General features: G+C 43.3%; 1 protein-coding gene across 1 annotated transcript in view; it reads left to right on the forward strand.

Moving 5' to 3' along the window:
* Nucleotides 1-20576, forward strand: part of PTGFRN (prostaglandin F2 receptor inhibitor) — a gene marked incomplete at its 3' end in the record, with an annotated part of 82607 nt that extends 62031 nt beyond the window's left edge. Inside the window, exons 7-9 of the mRNA XM_079724610.1 lie at nucleotides 14138-14245; nucleotides 18622-18927; nucleotides 20410-20576. Of these exons, the coding sequence (XP_079580736.1) occupies nucleotides 14138-14245; nucleotides 18622-18927; nucleotides 20410-20576 (581 nt within the window). The remainder of the gene's footprint in view (nucleotides 1-14137; nucleotides 14246-18621; nucleotides 18928-20409) is intronic.
* Between the last annotated feature and the right edge of the window lie 2814 nt (nucleotides 20577-23390).

Consider the following 23390-nt stretch of genomic DNA (forward strand, 5'->3'; position numbering starts at 1 on the left):
TGTGTATCCTCTCTGGAGAAATGTCTGTTCAAACCATTTGCCCATTTTTAAGTTGATTTGTCTTTTTATTGTTGGCTAGTAGAGCTTTTCATAGTTTGAATACAAAAGTCCCTTAACAACCTATGTGATTTGAAAATATCTTCTCCTACTCTGTAGTCTTTTCACTTTCTTAATTGTGTCCTTTGAAGCACCCAAGTTTTTAATTTTGATGAAGTCCAATTTATCTATTTTTTCTTTTTGTTGCTTGTGTTTTTGGTGTCATATCTAAGAAAACATATCTAAGAAAACACAACCCAAGGTTGTGAAGATTTACACCTATGGTTTCCTTTAAGAGTTTTACAGTTTCAGCTCTTACATTTAGGGCTATGATCCATTTTGAGTTAATTTTTGTGTGTGGTTTGAAGAAGGGATTCAGCTTTATTCTTTTGCATGGGAATACCTAGTTGTCCTGGCACCATTTGTTGAAAAGTCTGTTTTTTCCCCATTGACTTGTCTTGGTACACTTGTCAAAAATCATTTAACCATGAATATAAGTGTTTATTTCTAGACTCTCAGTTCTATTCTGTTGATCCTTATGTCTTTCCCTATACCAGAACCACATTGTTAACTTGCTATAGCTTTCTAGCAAATTTTGAAATCAGTGTGAGCCTTCCAGCTTTGTTCTTTTTCAAAATTGTTTTGGCTATTGTGGGTCCATTGCATTTCCAGATGAATTTTAGGATCATTCAAATAAATTCATTAATTTCTGCAGAAAAGACAGCTGGGACCTTGATAGGGATTGTGTCGAATCTGTAGATCAGTTTGGAGAGTATTACTATTTAACAATATTGTTTTCTAATCCATGAGCATGAGATGTCTTTCCATTTATTTGGATCTTTTAAAATTGCTGTTAGTGGTGTTTGTAGTTTTCAATGTACAGATGTTGAACTTCTTTCATTAAATTTATCCTAGGTATTTTATTCTTTTGATGCTACCATAAATTAATTGCTTTCCTAATTTCCTTTTCAGTTCATTGCAAGTGTATAGAAACGCAATCGACTTTTATAAATTGGTCTTGTATCCTGCAAACTTGCTGAACTTGTTTATTAGTTCTAATAGTTTTTTTTTGTTGTTGACGACTTAGGCTTTTTTTTTTATGATATCATTTATATGTGGAATCTAAAAAATAATACAAATGAATCTATATATAAAACAGAAACAGACTCACAGACATAGAAAACAAACTTATGTTTACCAAAGAGGAAAGGGAGAGGGGGAGGGATAAATTAGGAGTATATGATTAATAGATACAAACTATTGATACTATATATAAAATAGATAGGAACAATGATTTATTATATAGCACAGGGAACTATATTCAATATCTTATAATAACCTTATAATGGAAAATAATCTGAAGAAAACATATATAACTGAATCACTTTGTTGTACACCTGAAACTCACAATATTGTGAATCAACTATACTTTGATTTTAAAAAATGCAAAAAAAAAAATTTAACAAGGAGTAAGTACCAGTCTTCTTCCATAATCTAATAGGCTGCTTTGTGTAGAAACTTCTAGGTATAGGAAAATTGTAACTGAAGTCATTCTTTTAAGTCTTAGAAATGGAATATAAGTGTTTGTCCTTAGCTTTGAAGAGCAGTATAAAACTATGTCCCTGAAAATGGCATAGTAATAAGATTTATTCATTCAGTTATTCATTCATTCATTCACATTTTAAATTCAACAGATAGTTATTTGGGACATTCTGTGTGCATAATACCATACTAGGGGATGCGGAGGATACAAAGATGTATAAAACAATATGTCATCCCTCACAGAGTTTACAATCTAGTTGGGAAAATAAAATTTGTGCACAATTACCTAGACTGCAATGTAATATATGACCCAAGGAAATTTTTTCACTTTGATACAACCAACTTCACTGAGCACTTGTGCTCCTATGTTTTACTAGGTCCTAAAGATACAAATATGAATACAACACTTGTAATACAGAAAAAGTCTTGGATTCAAGTTGGTCTTCATAAGGAATGACTGTGTAGCACTTAGAGCTTGAGGAAGAAGCAAGTTTCTTATCAGAGGCGTGATTCATAGGCTGGTGGTGACATTTGGGGAATATAGAGAGAAGGACTTAAAACACAAGCTGATTGGTCCCCGTATTTAACCATTACATTCTTTCCAATCTTGAGACTTTAAAATTTTGTGCTTCTTTCAAAGGTAGACAGGTGTTTCAGAAGTTCTCAAGTCATCACATATCTGCTCCAGATTTAGATGGACTCTTCCTCCTATAGTGGAGTTGAAACATTTGTTTAGAAGTACTAGTGCTTGTGTTTTTTTTAATATAAATTTATTTATTTATTTTTGGCTGCATTGGGTCTTCGTTGCTGCACACAGGCTTTCTCTAGTTGCGGCGAGCAGGGGCTACTGTTTGTTGCGGTGTGAATATTTCTCAATGTGGTGGCTTCCCTTGTTGCGGAGCACAGGCTCTAGGCGCATGGGCTTCAGTAGTTGTGGCTCGTGGGCTCTAGAGCACAGGCTCAGTAGTTGTGGCAGACAGGCTTAGTTGCTCCGTGGCATATGGGATCTTCCGGACTAGGGCTCAAACCCGTGTGCCTGCATTGGCAGGCGGATTCTTAACCACTGTGCCGCCAGGAAAGTCCCCTAATCAGTGTTTTTAAACATAGTGAGTCCCATCAGCCCAGAGGACACTGTTTGTGGTCATTTTCTTTTCTTTTTTTAATTAAAAGTAATTGTATCCTTCTTTTTTTTTTACAATGGTGTGTTAGTTTCTGCTTTATAACAAAGTGAATCAGTTATACATATACATATGTTCCCATATCTCTTCCCTCTTGTGTCTCCCTCCCTCCCACCCTCCCTATCCCACCCCTCTAGGTGGCCACAAAGCACCAAGCTGATCTCCCTGTGCTATGCGGCTGCTTCCCACTAGCTATCTATTTTACGTTTGGTAGTGTATATATGTCCATGCCACTCTCTCACTTTGTCACAGCTTACCCTTCCCCCTCCCCATATCCTCAAGTCCATTCTCTAGTAGGTCTGTGTCTTTATTCTCGTCTTACCCCTAGATTCTTAATGACATTTCCCCCCTAAATTCCATATATATGTGTTAGCATATGGTATTTGTCTTTCTATTTCTGACTTATTCACTCTGTATGACAGACTCTAGGTCCATCCACCTCATTACAAATAGCTCAATTTCGTTTCTTTTTATGGCTGAGTAATATTCCATTGTATATATGTGCCACATCTTCTTTATCCATTCATCCGATGATGGACACTTAGGTTGTTTCCATCTCCTGGCTATTGTAAATAGAGCTGCAATGAACATTTTGGTACATGACTCTTTTTGAATTATGGTTTTCTCAGGGTATATGCCTAGTAGTGGGATTGCTGGGTCATATGGTAGTTCTATTTGTAGTTTTTTAAGGAACCTCCATACTGTTCTCCATAGTGGCTGTACCAATTCACATCCCCACCAGCAGTGCAAGAGTGTTCCCTTTTCTCCACACCCTCTCCAGCATTTATTGTTTCTAGATTTTTTGATGATGGCCATTCTGACTTGTGTGAGATGATATCTCACTGTAGTTTTGATTTGCATTTCTCTAATGATTAATGATGTTGAGCATTCTTTCATGTGTTTGTTGGCACTCTGTATATCTTCTTTGGAGAAATGTCTATTTAGGTCCTCTGCCCATTTTTGGATTGGGTTTTTTGTTGTTGTTGTTAGTGAGCTGCATGAGCTGTTTATAAATTTTGGAGATTAATCCTTTGTCAGTTGCTTCATTTGCAAGTATTTTCTCCCATTCTGAGGGTTGTCTTTTGGTCTTGTTTATGGTTTCCTTTGCTGTGCAAAAGCTTTGAAGTTTCATTAGGTCCCATTTGTTTATTTTTGTTTTTATTTCCCTTCCTGTAGGAGGTGGGTCAAAAAGGATCTTGCTGTGATTTATGTCATAGAGTGTCCCGCCTATGTTTTCCTCTAAGAGTTTGATAGTTTCTGGCCTTACATTTAGGTCTTTAATCCATTTTGAGCTTATTTTTGTGTATGGTGTTAGGGAGTGTTCTAATCTCATAGTTTTACATGTAGCTGTCCAGTTTTCCCAGCACCACTTATTGAAGAGGCTGTCCTTTCTCCACTGTACATTCCTGCCTCCTTTATCAAAGATAAGGTGACCACATGTGCGTGGGTTTTTCTCTGGGCTTTCTATCCTGTTCCATTGATCTATATTTCTGTTTTTGTGCCAGTACCATACTGTCTTGATTACTGTAGCTTTGTAGTGTAGTCTGAAGTCAGGGAGCCTGATTGCTCCAGCTCCGTTTTTCTTTCTCAAGATTGCTTTGGCTATTCGGAGTCTTTTATGTTTCCATACAAATTGTGAAACTTTTTGTTCTAGTTCTGTGAAAAATGCCAGTGGTAGTTTGATAGGGATTGCACTGAATCTGTAGATTGCTTTGGGTAGTAGAGTTATTTTCACAATGTTGATTCTTCCAATCCAAGAACATGGTATATCTCTCCAGGTATTTGTATCATCTTTAATTTCTTTCATCAGTGTCTTATAATTTTCTGCATACAGGCCTTTTGTCTCCTTAGGTAGGTTTATTCCTAGATATTTTATTCTTTTTGTTGCAATGGTAAATGGGAGTGTTTTCTTGATTTCACTTTCAGATTTTTCATCATTAGTGTATAGGAATATAAGAGATTTCTGTGCATTAATTTTGTATCCTGGTACTTTACCAAATTCATTGATTAGCTCTAGTAGTTTTCTGGTAGCATCTTTAGGATTCTCTATGTATAGTATCATGTCATCTGCAAACAGTGACAGCTTTACTTCTTCTTTTCCAATTTGGATTCCTTTTATTTCCTTTTCTTCCCTGATTGTTGTGGCTAAAACTTCCAAAACTATGTTGAATAAGAGTGGTGAGAGTGGGCAACCTTGTCTTGTTCCTGATCTTAGTGGAAATGGTTTCAGTTTTTCACCATTGAAGACGATGTTGGCTGTGGGTTTGTCATATATGGCCTTTATTATGTTGAGGAAAGTTCCCTCTATGACTACTTTCTGGAGGGTTTTTATCATAAATGGGTGTTGAATTTTGTCGAAAGCTTTCTCTGCATCTATTGAGACGACCATATGGTTTTTCTCCTTCAATTTGTTAATATGGTGTATCACATTGATTGATTTGCATATATTGAAGAATCCTTGCACTCCTGGAATAAACCCCACTTGATCATGTTGTATGATCCTCTTAATGTGCTGTTGGATTCTGTTTGCTAGTATTTTGTTGAGGATTTTTGCATGTATGTTCATCAGTGATATTGGCCTGTAGTTTTCTTTCTTTGTGACATCCTTGTCTGGTTTTGGTATCAAGGTGATGGTGGCCTCGTAGAATGAGTTTGGGAGTGTTCCTCCCTCTGCTATATTTTGGAAGAGTTTGAGAAGGATAGGTGTTAGCTCTTCTCTAAATGTTTGATAGAATTTGCCTGTGAAGCCATCTGGTCCTGGACTTTTGTTTGTTGGAAGATTTTAAATCACAGTTTCAATTTCAGTGCTTGTGATTGGTCTGTTCACATTTTCTATTTCTTCCTGATTCAGTCTTGGCAGGTTGTGCATTTCTAAGAATTTGTCCATTTCTTCCAGTTTGTCCATTTTATTGGCATAGAGTTGCTTGTAGTAATCTCTGATGATCCTTTGTATTTCTGCAGTGTTGGTTGTTACTTCTCCTTTTTCATTTCTAATTCTATTGATTTGAGTCTTCTCCCTTTTTTTCTTGATGAGTCTGGCTAATGGTTTATCAATTTTGTTTATCTTCTCAAAGAACCAGCTTTTAGTTTTATTGATCTTTGCTATCGTTTCCTTCATTTCTTTCTATTTATTTCTGATCTGATTTTTATGATTTCTTTCCTTCTGCTAACTTTGGGGTCTTTTTGTTCTTTCTCTAATGCTTTAGGTGCAAGGTTAGGTTGTTTATTCGAGATGTTTCCTGTTTCTTAAGGTAGTATTGTATTGCCATAAACTTCCCACTTATAACTGCTTTTGCTGCATCCCATAGGTTTTGGGTCGTCGTGTCTCCATTGTCATTTGTTTCTAGGTATTTTTTTATTTCCTCTTTGATTTCTTCAGTGATCACTTCGTAATTAAGTAGTGTATTGTTTAGCCTCCATTTGTTTGTAGTTTTTACAGATCTTTTCCTGTAATTGATATGTAGTCTCATAGTGTTGTGGTCGGAAAAGATACTTGATACAATTTCAGTTTTCTTAAATTTACCAAGGCTTGATTTGTGACCCAAGATATGATCTATCCTGGAGAATGTTCCATGAGCACTTGAGAAAAATGTGTATTCTGTTGTTTTTGGATGGAATGTCCTATAAATATCAATTAAGTCCATCTTGTTTAATGTATCATTTAAAGCTTGTGTTTCCTTATTTATTTTCATTTTGGATGATCTGTCCATTGGTGAAAGTGGGGTGTTAAAGTCTCCTGCTATGAATGTGTTACTGTCGATTTCCCCTTTTATGGCTGTTAGTATTTGCCTTATGTATTGAGGTGCTCCTATGTTGGGTGCCTAAATATTTACAATTGTTATATCTTCTTCTTGGATCAATCCCTTGATCATTATGTAGTGTCCTTCTTTGTCTCTTCTAATAGTCTTTATTTTAAAGTCCATTTTTTCTGATATGAGAATTGCTACTCCAGCTTTATTCTGATATCAATTTTCATGGAATATGTTTTTCCATCCCCTCACTTTCAGTCTGTATGTGTCCCTAGGTCTGAAGTGGGTCTCTTGTAGATAGCAGATATACGGGTCTTGTTTTTGTATCCATTCAGCCAGTCTGTGTCTTTTGGTGGGAGCATTTAATCCATTTACATTTAAGGTAATTATCGATATGTGTGTTCCTATTCCCATTTTCTTAATTGTTTTGGGTTTGTTATTGTAGGCCTTTTCCTTCTCTTGTGTTTCTTGCCTAGAGAAGATCCTTTAGCATTTGTTGTAAAGCTGGTTTGGTGGTGCTGAACTCTCTCAGCTTTTGCTTGTCTGTAAAGCTTTTAATTTCTCCATCAAATCTGAATGAGATCCTTGCTGGGTAGAGTAATCTTGGTTGTAGGTTTTTCTCCTTCATCACTTTAAATATGTCCTGCCAGTCCCTTCTGGCTTGTAGAGTTTCTCCTGAAAGATCAGCTGTTAACCTTATGGTGATTCCCTTGTGTGTTATTTGTTGTTTTTCCCTTGCTGCTTTTAATATGTTTTCTTTGTATTTAATTTTTGATAGTTTGATTATTATGTGTCTTGGTGTGTTTCTCCTTGGATTTATCCTGTATGGGACTCTCTGTGCTTCCTGGACTTGATTAACTATTTCCTTTCCCATATTAGGGAAGTTTTCAACTATAATCTCTTCAAATATTTTCTCAGTCCCTTTCTATTTCCTCTTCTTCTTCTGGAACCCCTATAATTCGAATGTTGGTACGTGTAATGTTGTCCCAGAGATCTCTGAGACTGTCCTCAGTTCTTTTCATTCTTTTTTCTTTATTCTGCTCTGCAGTAGTTATTTCCACTATTTTATCTTCCAGGTCACTTATCTGTTCTTCTGCCTCAGTTATTCTGCTATTGATCCCTTGTAGAGTATTTTTAATTCCACTTATTGTGTTGTTCATCATTGCTTGTTTCATCTTTAGTTCTTCTAGGTCCTTGTTAAATGTTTCTTGCATTTTCTCTATTCTATTTCCAAGATTTTGGATCATGTTTACTATCATTATTCTGAATTCTTTTTCAGGTAGACTTTTATTTCCTCTTCATTAGTTAGGTCTGGTGGCTTTTTATCTTGCTCCTTCACCTGCTGTGTGTTTTTTTGTCTTCTCATTTTGCTTATCTTACTGTGTTTGGGGTCTCCTTTTTGCAGGCTGCAGGTTTGTAGTTCCCGTTGTTTCTGGTGTCTGTCCCCAGTGGGTAAGGTTGGTTCAGTGGGTTGTGTAGGCTTCCTGGTGGAGGGGACTAGTGCCTGTGTTCTGGTGGATGAGGCTGCATCTTGTCTTTGTGGTGAGCAGGTCCACGTCTGGTGGTGTGTTTTGGGGTGTCTGTGGACTTGTTGTGATTTTAGGCAGCATCTCTGCTAATGGGTGGGGTTGTGTTCCTGTCTTTCTAGTTGTTTGGCATAGGGTGTCCAGCACTGTAGCTTGCTGGTCGTTGAGTGAAGCTGGGTGTTGGTGTTGAGATGGAGATCTCTGGGAGATTTTCTCCGTTTGATATTACGTGGAGCTGGGAGGCCTCTTGTGGACCAGTGTCCTTAAGTTGGCTCTCCCATGTCTGAGGCACAGCACTGGCTCCTGGCTGCAGCCCCAAGAGCCTTTCATCCACATGGCTCAGAATAAAAGGGAGAAGAAAGAAAGAAAGAGAGAGAGAGAGAGTGGGAGGGAGGGAGGGAGGGAGGGAGAGAGAGAGAGAGAGAGTGGGAGGGAGGGAGGGAGAAAGAGAGAGAGAGAGAGAGAGTGGGAGGGAGGGAGGGAGGGAGAGAGAGAAAGAAAGAAAAAACGAAAGGAGAAGAAAAATAAAATAAAGTAAGATAAAATAAAGTTATTAAAATAAAAATTATTAAGAAAAAAAATTTAAGTAAAAACAAAAAAACGGACAGATAGAACCCTAGGACAAATGGTGAAAGCAAAGCTATACAGACAAAATCTCACACAGAAGCATACACATACACACTCACAAAAAGAGGAAAAGGGAAAAAAATAATAAATCTTGCTCTCAAAGTCCACCTCCTCAATTTGGGATGATTCGTTGTCTATTCAGGTATTCCACAGATGCAGGGTACACAAGTTGACTGTGGAGATTTAATCCGCTGCTCCTGAGGCTACTGGGAGAGATTTCCCTTTCCCTTCTTTGTTCGCACAGCTCCCGGGGCTCAGCTTTGGATTTGGCTCCGCCTCTGCATGTGTAGGTCTCCGGAGGGCGTCTGTTCTTCGCTCAGACAGGACGGGGTTAAAGGAGCCGCTGATTCGGGGGCTCTGCCTCACTCAGGCCGGGGGGAGGGAGGGGCACGATGCAGGGCGAACCTGCGGCGGCAGAGGCCAGCGTGACGTTGCACCAGCCTGAGGCGCGCCGTGCGTTTTCCCGGGGAAGTTGCCCCTGGATCACGGGACCCTGGCAGTGGCGGGCTGCACAGGCTCCCAGGAGGGGAGGTGTGGATAGTGACCTGTGCTCGCACACAGGCTTCTTGGTGGCGGCAGCAGCAGCCTTAGGGTCTCATACCCGTCTCTGGGGTCCGCGCTATTAGCCGCAGCTCGCTCCCGTCTCTGGAGCTCCTTTAAGCAGCGCTCTTAATCCCCTCTCCTCGCGCACCAGGAAACAAAGAGGGAAAAAAAAGTCTCTTGCCTCTTCGGCAGGTCCAGACTTTTCCCCGGACTCCCTCCCGGCTAGCCGTGGTGCACTAACCCCTTCAGGCTGTGTTCACGCCGCCAGTCCTCTCCCTGCGCTCCGACTGAAGCCCGAGCCTCAGCTCCCAGCCCTGCCCGCCTCGGTGGGTGAGCAGACAAGCCTCTCGGGCTGGTGAGTGCCGGTCGGCGCCGATCCTCTGCGGCAATCTCTCCGCTTTGCCCTCCGCACCCCTGTTGCTGTGCTCTCCTCCGCGGCTCCGAAGCTTCCCCACTCCGCCACCTGCAGTCTCCGCCCTTGAAGGGGCTTCCTATTGTGTGGAAACCTTTCCTCCTTCACGGCTCCCTCCTACTGGTGCAGGTCCCGTCCCTATTCTTTTGTCTCTGTTTATTCTTTTTTCTTTTGCCCTACCCAGGTACGTGGGGAGTTTCTTGCCTTTTGGGAGGTCTGAGGTCTTCTGCCAGCATTCAGTATGTGTTCTGTAGGAGTTGTTCCACGTGTAGATGTATTTCTGATGTATATGTGGGGAGCAAGGTGATCTCCGCATCTTACTCTTCCGCCATCTTCCCCCGGCCTACTTAGGCTTTTTAAATATAGGATCATGTTATCTATTGGTACAAATAGAGATGGTTTTATTTCTTCTATTCAGTTTTACTAAATGCCTTCTAATTATTTTTCTTACCTAATTGCCCTGGCTAGAATCTAGTACAGTGGTGAACAGTAGTGGCACAAGTGGACATCCTTGTCTTTTTCCTGATCTTAGGGGGAACTTTCCCCATTAAGTATCTTTTACCCTTAAGTATCATGGTCACTGTGGGTTTTTCATAGACACCAAATATTGAATTGAGGAAGTTTTCTTTCATTCCTAATCTGTTGAGTGTTTTTATCATGATGAAGTGTTGGGTGTTGTCAAATGCTTTTTCTGTGACTCTTGAGATTCAGATGATTATGTGTGGTTTTTGCCTTTTATTTGTGTATCTGTTTTATTGCCTATAGGATTTTATTCCAGTTTGTTTTGCATTTGTTATTTGATGTTTCTTTAAAACTGTTTTGAGAAAGAGGGGAGACATAAGATCTTTTGTATGTATTTCTAGGTGAGGAATGGGAGTTGAATGTATTTCTCAGTTCTTTGACTCTCAACATAACAGATGAAATCACTGTAGCTTACAGGTTGAATAGACTGCCTAAGGTTTTTGCTTTGTTTAATCCACAGAGTTGTCATGGCCAGTTCACAGTTTAATTAAGAGGAGCTGCCATCAAATCCAGCACCCAGCACAATGCCATAGCCCCGAATAGCTCCAAGAAAACATTGACTTGATACTGAGAGCCTTTACTTCCTAAAAATTAGCAGCACACGGTAAAGCACATGTAACAAAGAGATCCTTCCTGGTGTCCACCTTTCTGTCCTCTGCTTTCAGGACACTTGCCTCTTGGTATGCGGACTGTGTTCCCCAAGGGGTCCTACTGAGTTGTAACTTCTACTGATTCAAAGTATGAGGAGGAATAATATGGTTTAAATGTGATGATGTTAAGGACTTTGGCCTTTTAAAAGAATAATAATAAAGTTTTTCTCCTTAACAGAGAAGTTTGAAAATACAGTAAAATACAAGGAAGAATCACCCATAATCTTACCAGAGACTGTTAATTGGTGGTATTCGTCTTCCTAGAATTTTTCCCTTGCATGTTTTCTTCATAACTTTGAAATCAGGCTGTATATGCAATTTTATGACCTGCTTTCTGCCCTCCCCCACCATTATAAGATAAACATTTTCCATGTTATAAAAAATTCTAGGTAAATACCAACTTTAATGACTACACTTGCTAGAATTTGGTTAACCATTATCCTATTGATGGACATGCAGACAGTCTGTAGTTTTGGCTTTCACAAAAATACTGTCATTTACAGCCTTTTTTTAGGGGCGAGAGTTGGAGCATGGTTTGTGTCAATGTTTGTGTTTAAAAGCTAAGTGGTCCATGTACTCTGCAGACTAGGAATCCAGGGACATGTAGTGACTCTGGTTGTTCACTTAAATTAAATGTGCTGTAGTCTGTCATCTGTGAAGTTAACCAGACACATCCCCTCAAGAAAACAGCATTACCACAGAAATTGACCATAATAAAAATATTTCTAAGCCTGGGATAATGACCCACATTAACAGTGAGTTGTTCATTTCGCTCGAAGGAAATCCACTGCTGTGAATAGCTCACAATGCAGGCCTTTTCCCTGGTCCTTGTCTGCATGGTGAGCATGGCACAAATGCTCTGTTGTTCCCACGGCCATGAGGGGAAATGAGAACAGTAACTTGTGACCTAGAAGGCATTTTGGATTTTTTTTGGAAATATAAAGAAAAGAAAGTGAAATTTGTCCAAATTAGGTAAGGAAATTTGTCCAAATAAGGTAAAGGAAATATGTCCGAATTTCTCTGCTGTTTCAGATTAAGTAAATAAGAACCTAAATCCATTATGAGGATCTCCTTGTGTTTTATTATCTTGTGTTCTCTTAGAAGGGGCCTGGATACTTTAAGAAAGCCCCCATAGTATACTTCTATTTATAACCATGAAATTTCTAGTCAGAGAAAAAAAACTTCAGTCCCTATTGCTCACCATGGTTGCTACTAACCTGTCCTCGTGGATGACCATATATGGCATGAAGTCCCCCCAGTCATTACCACTGAGCCAACTCAGAGCAACTGGCTTAATCCTTTCCCACCTCACTGCTATAAACAGAGTAAATCCAGGGTGGTAAGGAGCTGAGGGAACCATGGCTGAGCCGAGTTAATTGAAGGATGTGATGTCTAGAAGTAGGTAAAGTTTCCTTGTCCTTTTTGCTTTCATCCCTTTCCCCTTGTCCTGGGGCTGCCATTCTGTTACGTTCTCCATGCCCTAGACTGAATCTGAGTACTCAGCAGAACCTGCCCAGGGCTGCCTAATGCCTCAAGGTTTCCATGTTCTACAACCATCCTTCACCCTTCTCCCAGCAAAACACAGATTACTCATGGACTCGGTGTTAAGAAAGCCATCTGATGAATTCGTCTTACTACTTATGTTGAAATGAAAGTATAGTCTTTTCAATTTTTTGCCTCATTGGTTCATATGACCTTTTACTCTCTTTCTCACAGTCATTTCTTTTGGATGTTAAAACAAAAAGTACCTTTTCCTTTCTGGTAATCTGATTTTAAAGGTAGTTACACCTGTATTCTTAGCTTCTAGTGAGTTTCAGAATCATTGTCCAGGGCCATCTATCTTTGCTTTCCAGAAAACCCAAGGGAAATCCCCTAGCATTGGTGTTCTGGAATCTTCTTCAGGTTTGCCTATTCGTAGACATTAGGAATTGGCATAAGGTAAATATTAAGCTCTTAGGATCAGATTGGCCTAAAGCTATGTAATACTGTCACCTAAAAGTGAGCTGTACAGGGGTTAAAAACAGAATGCAGTACTTAGCCCTTCTCTCTGCCTAAGGAGGGGATCGGAGCTGCAGATTTCTTGCATACAAGGCATACCTTTTTTTTTTTTTAATTTAGTAAGTCATTTATTTGTGCCTAGTTATGAAATAGCACAATAATAATTATGCCTACAGTCAAATGCATCCAACTGACTCTATGGTAAATATTATTAACTTCTAGCCCTAAATTCTTTTTACTTAATTCTTCACATTTTCTTGCTCATACATCTGCTCATTGCCTTACAACTTGCCTTGCCTTGGAACAACTCTGCCTTGCAGTGAGTCGATGATACGATGAGGAGTCAGCATGGTTTGTGTAGAAACATCCTCTGGCCTTTGGAAGAGGAAAGGGGTCTTTTATAAAAGTAAACTGGGTATCAAGGGAGAGTTTCAGAAAGGTATGCAAGACAGATCCTATCTGAGTAGTTTTTATTTTTATTTTTATTTATTTATTTTTGTAAATTTATTTGTTATTTATTTTTATTTTTGGCTGCGTTGGGTCTTTGTTGCTGTGCCCGGGTTTTCTCTGGTTGCGGAGAGCGGGGGCTACTCTTCGTTGCGGTGCGTGGGCTTCTCATTGCAGTGGCTTCTCTTGTTGTGGAGCACAGGCTCTAGGCTCGTGGGCTTCAGTAGTTGTGGCACACGGGCTCTAGAGCGCAGGCTCATTAGTTGTGGCATGGGCTTAGTTGCTCCGCGGAATTTGGGATCTTCCCGGGCCAAGGCTCGAACCCGTGTCCCCTGCATTGGCAAGTGGATTCTTAACCACTGCGCCACTAGGGAAGTCCCTGGGTAGTTTTTAAAAGGAGTTTCCACGTTTCCTCAGTTTCTCACAGCAGATTGGAATGAATCGCCTTCAGTGCTCCCACCATGCTTTATAGAAATGTCGTCATTGTTGGCATTACTGGATTTCAGCCTCTTAATAGCAGGGCCCGTCGCCAGCACCCAACACAATGAGGCTGCTCACTCTTGCGGGACCAAAAGCGTCCCTGATTTAGTCCTGAGCCCTCTGGCCTCTGAGCCACTCTGGCCTGGAAGTGAACCATGTGCAGCCAGAAACAGCCCAGGCTGTACCAGGATGGGAGGTGGGTGGCCTTCAAATGAGACCATGGTTGTAATTTTAAGATGAAGCTCATATACTTAATGCACATGTCTCTCTGAATAGAAGGAAAGCAATCTTAGGACACCTGATTTGTGAATTTCTAGCTCAGTTCCAAGGAAGGGGATCCCACATTTAGATGCCCATTTGCACACCAAGAACAGGATTTAAACAGAAGTGTGAAAGAGGATTATGAAGTGGCATTGCTTTCTTCCAGGTCCTATATTTAATGCCTCTGTGCACTCGGACGCGCCATCAGTCATCCGGGGAGATCTCATCAAATTGTTTTGTATCATCACTGTTGAAGGAGCAGCCCTGGATCCAGGTACTTTCCTCCATCCTTCCCCTTCCCCGTATTTCTTTTTGTAAGTGTTTCTCATATCATCCCCACTATGTTACACAGATGTGGAGGTCACGGATTAGATTGGCTGTTTATTCCCAAACTGCCTAGCTCAGCAGTATTCAGTAGGTGTTTAATAAGGATGTGTTGAATGGATGCAACTATCTGTTTGACGATTTGGAAACACAATCAGACATTTGCATGTGTTCTCAGGGTGACCTAGTGGCCACTTCGGGGACTGATTCAATCTCGTTTGCAACCCACTGACAGAGTCTGGCTCCCTTGCTTTTTGTCTTTCATTCATCCATCCATTCATTCATTCATTCATTCATTCAGCTATTTATTGAACTCCTATAAACAGGTGCTGTTCTAGTTGCTGGAAATAGAGGAGTGATCAAAATGCACCATGTCTGCCCTCATGGAGCTTGCAGCCTAGTTAAGGAGACAAACAGGAAAGAAATCACCATATGATATAATATCAGATAACGATTAACACTGAAGAAATACAGAGCAGAGGAAATGAGTAGCAAGTAACCATGGGGAGCTATTGTAGTTTAAATTCTTAGGAAATCTTTGTAAATCTTTTCCTTGCAGAGAGTACTAGTACTGCCAACAGGATACCTAACAGTTGTGGGCCAGCAGCCTTACACTTTTTCTCCTTGGCCCCCTTAGTACCTGGTGCTGTTCTTCTCACTCGTAGACCCTCAGGGTTTGAAAGAACATTAAATGCATGTAGGTGTTGCTCTCTGTTGCTGAGCAGGACTGTACCCACCTCTGCCTTCTCCTAAAGAGCCCGTGGAGACCCTGACTCACTGCCTGGGGGATGCCCATGCTCTGACCTTGGGTGTCTTTGTATTGCCCACCCCATCATAAGCAGAGCCATGGCCTCACACAGATTTGTGCCTCCAAAAGGCCAAATTGTGCAGGGTTCGCTAAGTTCTGTGCAGAGACCACGGGATGTGTGGCCCTGGGGTGGAAACTGGAAGCAGGTTTTCATTCTGTGTTAAGGGCAGGCTGTCAGCGAAGTGACGGTGGGCTGTATTGGATCTGGCGTGACCAACAGGAGAGGGGCTCGGGCTGCCACCCCCTGAGGTCTGGCTACTGCATCGACTCCAGCTGAAGGTTCAGGTGTGGCTAGTTCAGGGTCAGCAAACCTTTTCTGTAAAGGACCCAGGTAGAAAGTATTTTTGGCTTTGTGGGCCAGATGATCTCTACAGCAACTACTCTACTCTGCTGTTGTAGAGGGAAAGCAGCCGAAGAGAGCAATGTAAACAGATGGGCCTGGCTGTGTTCCAGTGAAACTTTATTTACAAAAACAGGTGGTAGGCTGGATTGGACCTGCAGGCTGTAGTTTACTGACCCCTGGACGAGTTGATTGATACCGAAATTGACTCTCATAGGGGACTTGAACGTGGTTGAGCTTTAGAGGTAGGAAAAAGGAGAAGAGTTTGTGGAAGATGTAAAGAAAGGCAAAGAAAAAAACCCATTCAAAACAACAGAGGAGTCAGCTCTGTCCTGGGGCTTAGGAAGGAGGAGCTTATAGGTCTTGATTGAGCCACCATGTCTGTGGAGATTGCCAGGGAGGGGGGGGGCGGGTGGGCAGGGAGATCCTTTTCAAAAGTTGGAATAATGTAATACCATTTTTACCCTTAAAGCTGATTTATAAAAAATTTAAAAAAAAATTTAAAAAGCTCATTTATAGAGATATACAAAAATAAATCATTTAAATGCTCTTTCTCAGTAAATTGATAGGTCACCAACTGTGCCCTTAATATGTCTTTTCCTCCAGTGTAATTGCAAAAGCTATAGGTAGCTGTTATCTTGCAGATCACAATTTTCCAGAACTTTGCACTCTTAGACTGCATGGGTGGAAGATTCTGAATAATTAAACACAGGTCGTAATTTCGTTTTTCCTCTCGCATCCTGTGGGCTGTGAAGGAATTCTCTTCCGGAAAGGACATGTGGCCCAAGTGGGCCGAGTGCCAAGGCAGGGGGAGGGTCAGGGGGAGACCACGGCCCTTTAGAGGTGGTGTCTTAGGTCAGGTTCCCTAGAAGCAAAGCCTGAGACAAGCGTGCGAGTGATTAATTGAAGATGTGCCCTCAGAGGAAACGATGAGAGAGTGAGGCAATCAGGATAGAGCAGGGAAAGACGCCAGGCAAAGATCTTCAAAACAAGTCTAACTCCCTGTGGGGAGCTCCAGAACATGGGTTGTACCACAGAGTGTGACCTCCTTGAGCTAAGGGACTGGGCTTTTATATCCCCGCCACCCCAATTTGTCAGTCATTGTCCACAGTGAATGGCTGGGGAGGGGTAGTGTTTCTTCACCTCCGGGGGTGGCTCTCCAGGAGGTGGCTTCTGTCAACTAAGGTCAGTCCTCTGGAGAAGGGTACCGGTGTGAGAGCTTAGCAGGCAGCACCTGCAGCATCTGAGGGCCCAGAGCTCCAGCTGTTTGGGGCGGAGCACCACGAGCATCTGCTGCAGGCGGCAGTACCCTTCCTGTTACAGCATCTCTTAGTACAGACCGTGTATGTTGAACTGTGGCGGTAAGGATGTTCATGGCGGCCAACTATTATTGAGTGCTTACTATATTCCAGGTGCCATTCTAAGCACTTTATAAAGCTAACTAACTATGGATGCTATTGTAATTTCCTTTTCCAGATAAGGAAACTAAGTCACAGTGAACTTAAGTGAGTCACCCAGGTCACTAGGCTAACAAGAGCCAGTGCTGGGATTCTAGCCCGGGTAGCCTGACCCTGCAGCCTGGCCACCGCACTGTACGGCACAGCAGGACTGGGGTTAGAGTCTGGACACAAGTAATGGGGACACAGCTGTGACTCTTTGCCTTCAGTAACCACCCGGCGCCTGCAGGTGACAGCAACACTGAGCTAGTTTTCACTGAGGACCTGGGAGTGATCTGGGGGCCCACTCTGCCTGGGCACTGTGAGGGTGTGAGGACGTTGACCGCACTCCCTCTGCCCCCAGGGTGTTGGTCTTCTTGCAAGAGATGACCCTCACCCTCGGAACAATCAAATGTTGTGTTCAAGGGCCACGGTGGGTCGATGGGGAGGAAAGAATAATATTTTGGTGCATCAGAGTAGAGGGCTGACATCACATATGTAGAGTTGAGATTTGCCTGTGGCCCTTAACACTTTTAGACTGAGTTGAAAAGGAATTATCATTTGAATAATTTTTTAGAAATTCTCGCTTTTGGGGAATTCCCTGGCTGTCCAGTGGTTAGGACTCCACGTTTCCACTGCAGGGTTCGATCCCTGGTTGGGGAACTAAGATCCCGCAAGCCATGTGGCGTGGCCAAAAAAAAAAAATTCTTGCTTCTAGTTTGGCTTATATTCTTTTTTTAATATGTAAGAATCTGAATATAATGTATTTGCCTTATAATGTGCTTTTTGAGGTTATTAGTGTATTTTTACTAAACGGATGTTACTTTTTGTTTAACAAAAATTATGTTATTTAACATGTGTACAGAAACCCCCATCAAGCGAATGTAAGATAAAGCAGTGTTTGTGGCCTCCCAGTCCTTTCTTGCTTGCTGGGTGACTCTCAGACCTGACACAGCTGGTATCACTTGGTAGCAGTCAAAAGAAGAGGTCAGAGGTTTAGGATGTGCACTCTATTTCCACGTTCTATGAGAACTACCACTTGTGCCAAAGCCGTCTTTCTCTTATGCCCATATTAATTTATGTGAGGCTGTTAGAACCTTAATTTTGCAGAGTACTTTACGATTCCGCAGCATTACTCTCTGGGACTGTTAAACTGTGTTCAATTTTCTCAGCTTGACATATTTTTCCTCTTGTTTTGAACTTAAGCACTTCAGGGGGAAAAAAAAATCACAGCGAACAATAAAATCTAAACTGTTTACAACTCTCCATTTTGTACGATTCACTCTATGTCCATGTCATTCCTTACGACTTTTGTGTCCTTCCTGTCGTGGGTTCTTCTGCCTGAACTGCCAAAGGACCCTGCTTTCTTTGGGAGACAGAGCGTTCGATGTCACCACATACCAGCCTTTCATCCCGTGTTCTCTGGAGGAGACAGTTTGGGGCTGTGCTCCTTCAGCTGGGTAGTGGCAGTAGCGTGGTGAAGAGGGTGCATTCTCGAGCTAGACTCCTGGGTTAAGCCACGCGCTCTGTGACCTCCTTGCTGTGTGACCTCAGTTATTTGGTCCTGCTACAGAGTGGGAAGTGTGATAGTACCTTCATCATGGGGTGTTGTTGAGAGGATTCGGGGAGACCCAAGGCACGTGGAGCCGTGCTGCCCCACAGTCAGGTTACAGGCATGTTAGCCGTACTTGGTACTTCTGCCCGCGGCACTGACCCCAGCGTTTTGGCTTGGTCATCCACAGACGACATGGCCTTTGACGTGGCCTGGTTTGCGGTGCACTCCTTCGGCCTGGACAAGGCTCCCGTCCTCCTGTCGTCCCTGGATCGGAAGGGGATTGTGAACACCGCCCAGAGGGACTGGAAGAGCGGCCTCAGCCTGGAGCGCGTGAGCGTGCTAGAGTTCTTGCTGCAAGTGCATGGCTCTGAGGACCAGGACTTTGGCAACTACTACTGTTCTGTGACTCCGTGGGTGAAGTCACCCACCGGTTCCTGGCAGAAAGAGGCAGAGATCCAGTCCAAGCCCATCTTTATAACTGTGAAGATGGATGGTAAGAATGACACGCAAATAACCCTCTTGGTGTTTGGGGAATGTCTTCTCTCCATTCTCTGCTGCCGCTGACGGTATCCAGGTTCCCACCCTTTGAGAAATGTGCCTGCTTTCTCTCTAGCCTGGCCCGGGCCTGTACCCAGAAAGAGCACACACAGCCCTTGCTGTTTTCCCAGCTTTGGTATCGTGTGTGCTGGAGCTACCACTGGGAAATGATTTTTAAGACTTACTGGAAAGATTTTCCATGCTTTCTCTAAATTCTGTACACACCCACTTTGCTGTGTCCTCGGGTTGGCACGGATACTGCCAGGCAGGGGCAGAGACCAGCTCAAGAGAGTGGGTCCAGGTCTCTAGGAGGGGCTGCAAGTGGGTTCCTGCCCTCTTGTCCTCCTACTGGTTCTGCTTCTTGGTAAAGGGGGTTCCTCCTGGATGGGAGGGGGAGCTCCCAGCCTTGTTGGCCCACACTGACCACCACGGTCAGCCTAAAGCACCATGGTCAGCAGGCCCCCTTGCCACCCCTCTGCTCCCTGGCCTCTCAGAGTATGGGCAGTTGTTCCTTGGTTAAAAAGAAACATGTCTTCTCTGCAAAAAGTGTCAGAGTAAACGTTAACTGAAAACACTCATGGAGAGAATTCAAGTCCAGGTGCCACTCAGGATTAAGTAGGAGCCTTTGAGTGTGTTACCCTGAGGATGTGTCAGTTTGGCGGAGACTGGAATTGGAACCCCAGCTCTTCCACAGGTGACTTAGCCTTTCTAATCCTTCGTTTCCTCTCTTGTTAAATGGGATAATAATCTCTCCTGGGGCTGTTGTATTAAATGTCAGGCAAACAACCATAGTGCCAGCCTCCACCCAAGACGTGCTGGTACTTTGGGGGATGAGGACGTGGGATTTGAGGGTGTGGGATCTAAACAGTGTTTGTGCATTCCTGCAACTTAGGCATTTATACCATATTTGCCTCTTAGAAATGTCTTGCTTGCAGTCACTCCATATGAAAACCCAGATTTACTAAACAAGTAGGGAGTGATTATTCACTTTGCTAGATAATTTACTATAGTGTTACTTAAAATAGCTCCCCTAGTACACTTCAGTTATCTGATGCATAGAATTGATTTATGTATGGTTTTTTTAAGGATGCATCTGCTGCCGAATGTGTGGTGCCCTTATACTGACTTTTAAAAATCAATCTCCTGCCAAAACCCTAAAAAGCAAGTTGACATTCAAAGACACTGAAGGAGAATCTTTTTTTTTTCTGGCTTTCTGCTGCCTTCCCACACAGCACTGGGTAGGGAGACATTTGCTCATTTTTTGGACACGTATGGCCGAGCTGCTCTTGTCTCAAGCACCATGCCAGGTGCTGGGTACAGGATGCATGAGGTCAGATCCCTGGTGGAGACGCCGTGGCAATGGAGAGGGGAGGCGGCGGTCTTCTCTGAGGCCCCTCCTCGCATCACTGACCCATTCCCTCTGGTCTTTCCCTCCCAGTGTTGAATGCCTTCAAGTACCCGCTGCTGATCGGCGTCGGCCTGTCCACGGTCATCGGGCTCCTGTCCTGCCTCATCGGGTACTGCAGCTCGCACTGGTGCTGTAAGAAGGAGGTCCAGGAGACCAGGCGGGAGCGCCGCCGGCTCATGTCCATGGAGATGGACTAGCCGGTGCCGGGAAAGGCCGGGACGCAGGGACGTTCGAGGAGCAGTTTGGGCGAGAAGAGGACAGTGATCTTTTAACGTGACGTGTGTTACACTAAAAACCAGTCCTCTCTAATCTCAGGTGGGACTCGGCGCTCTCTCTTTTCTGCATGTCAAGTTCTGAGCGCGGACATGTTTACCAGCACACGGCTCTTCTTCCCACGGCACTTTCTGATAGAACAATCGAGTGTGTGTTTTCCCGACGGCGGCTTTTTAATGGTTAACCTCTGTCTAATTTTTTTCTCCTACTGGTTTATAGATCTCTGGCTTGTGTGTGTTTCTACCTTTTGTTTCAAGGGGTTGCGGTGAGGAAGGGGTGAAGGCGTTCAGAGTTCTTTGTCTCGAGTGAGAACGGAAGGCCCGCTTGAGAGCCGGCTTCTGAATCGGAGGCACGTGCTGAGAGAGCGGCTAAAGGCGACCCTGCACCCCTGCCGAGGGACAACACAGACCAGTGCCGAAGGCTAATTTGTGGCTTTTACTACCCTCCCCCACCCCCTATTTTCAGGGGGTTTAGACCACATTTGAAATCTAAACCTGCAGTCCGTAACTTCCTATCGAGCCCAAATGCATTTTGTTCTGATTTGGTTTTTTGCTTCTCTGCCCCCTTTCCATTTCTTTCGTATCTGCTTTATGTGCGAGTGCTGAAATGGCCCTGGAATTGAGAATTTGGCTTTCCACCAAGCACCTTATCTTGCCACCTTAGCCTTAAGAATGCGTATGAAGAAAAATGCACAGCCACCTCTGTCCAGGGCAGTAAGAAGACCTGCAAGGAAGAGGAGGTTGGGGACAAGGAAAGGAACAGACAGTCACTTCCGTAGTTCGGAGGCCACCGTGCCTCAGGGGGCCCTGGGGATTGCAGAAGGGGGATCCTGGGAGTTAGATGTCTGGAGCTCGTGCCCGGAGGGTCAGTGGTGCCAGGGTTGTGTCAGGCGGAAGAAGCCACCTCTATTCTCTGTCCTGCCCTTTGTGAGAGGCAAAGGCCTTGTGCGTCTGAAGGGGGAGCCATGGACACCCCACATCCTTCGTGGGCTGCAGGGGCTCCTTAATGTGGCGGTGAATTGCTGCTTGCAAGACTGACTTCACGGAATCAGAAATTACCTGGAAGAACCATGCATTTTCTATGACCTTTTCAGTCCTTCAAGTCTTTTTAAAAATCCCCTGCAGGGGGTTAGTGAGAAAGGGTATACTTTGTGGTATGTTGGCTTTCCTATTAGGAACACAAAGGAAACCCAGCAATTTATATTGCCATGTGAACAGCCTACAAAGTAGATCTGAGAGCAGTCCGTTTTGCCTGATCACTCATACCAGGAGAAGGACAACGGACCCAAAGAGATCTTCCGCCCCCCAAAGTGTCTCCCCCTGCACAGCGCTGGCTTTTCGGAAGCATCCCAGTGGGGTTTCCTGAGGCTCACTGGTGACTCACGCTCCACATTGCAATCCTCTGTGCTTTTATCCTGGCTCTGAAGGATCTAATACTGCTCTGTCTTCCAAAGGGGAAAAAGATTCGTTTGTTTTGAGCAATAAAGTAATACAAAATGATGGCCATTCATGTGCGGCTCTTTGTCACAGTGGGCCAGACAGCCAACTCCTCGGGCTCACCATCTTCCCCTCCACTTCCCTCCCTCTGTCACCCGCGATTCGTTCTGCACTTATCACCAAATCACCCCCAGGAGGCAAGTTTCCACCGAATTTTTTCCTTTTGGTTTTGCCCACAGAGGGGACCACTCACGTGATAGAAACTAGATTTTGCACTAATGGTAGCAGCACAAATGAATTCCAGGCCTAGCATCTGTGGTGGGAAGACGGGCAGCAGGTCCGCCCCACCAGAGCACGGATGACTAGAGGAAGGGAAGGAGGCCTTGATAGCACTAGATTTGGGTGTTTCCTGCATGCCATTTCCTAACTGGGCCGCTCCAGAGGAGGTGGGTCACAGGTGATTGTGCAAACAGGAAATAGAAACAGGTGCTGTGTTAGGAACAGCCAGTGCCCTTTGAGCCCTTGCAGTTATCATGCCTCCTAAAAGAAGATTCAGGATTGTTGTAGTACAGGCCCTTGATAGGAGGAAAGGGTACTTGGCTTTGGACGTGACCAGGTGGCCCCAGGTGTATGTAAAACCACGGATGAGTCACAACTGACACTTATTGGCAGGAAAGGTGACACGTGCTCATACACTGTACCTTTTCCTTTCAAACTGCTGTTGCAGTTCAAGGCTGGGGCTGTTAAGGCATTGACCGCCCCCCTAGCCCCACCCTCTGTCCACTGGGCTGGTACAAAGTGGGGAGAAATCCCAGGGCGTTGTACCAAGGGCCTCCTTCCTTCCAGGGGCATAAACTTGGCTGGAATATGTGTCCCGTTCAAAGCGTGAGACGTACTCTTTTGTTGTACCAAATAGGGCCCCCACTAAGTGCTCTTCTGGAAGAGGTTCCTGCCAGAAGCACTGGTATGAATGGAAGGACCCAGCCATGATTCACACAGATGAAATTGCACTGCTTAACACAAAGAAACGATAAAAAGTTTGGCTTTTTTTTTTCTAATCATAAAAATATCCCCAGAAGGAGCCTAAGCTATGTTCTGATAGAAGCCTCAAAATTACTTTCAATTGTTTACTTTATAATGTTTACATACACTTTTCACTTTTTTAAAAAAAGAAAATCCAAGCTCTGACTTTTAAACAACTTTTCAGGTTTTTCATGGGACGGTGGAACTCTGACTCACCAACTGGATTTAAATCTTAATTTAGAAATTTATTTATTTGTGCGTTTTCTCCCCTCCTATCCA

The sequence above is a fragment of the Hyperoodon ampullatus genome (assembly GCF_949752795.1).
Source record: "Hyperoodon ampullatus genome assembly, chromosome: 2".
In the NCBI taxonomy this organism is placed as follows: domain Eukaryota; kingdom Metazoa; phylum Chordata; class Mammalia; order Artiodactyla; family Ziphiidae; genus Hyperoodon; species Hyperoodon ampullatus.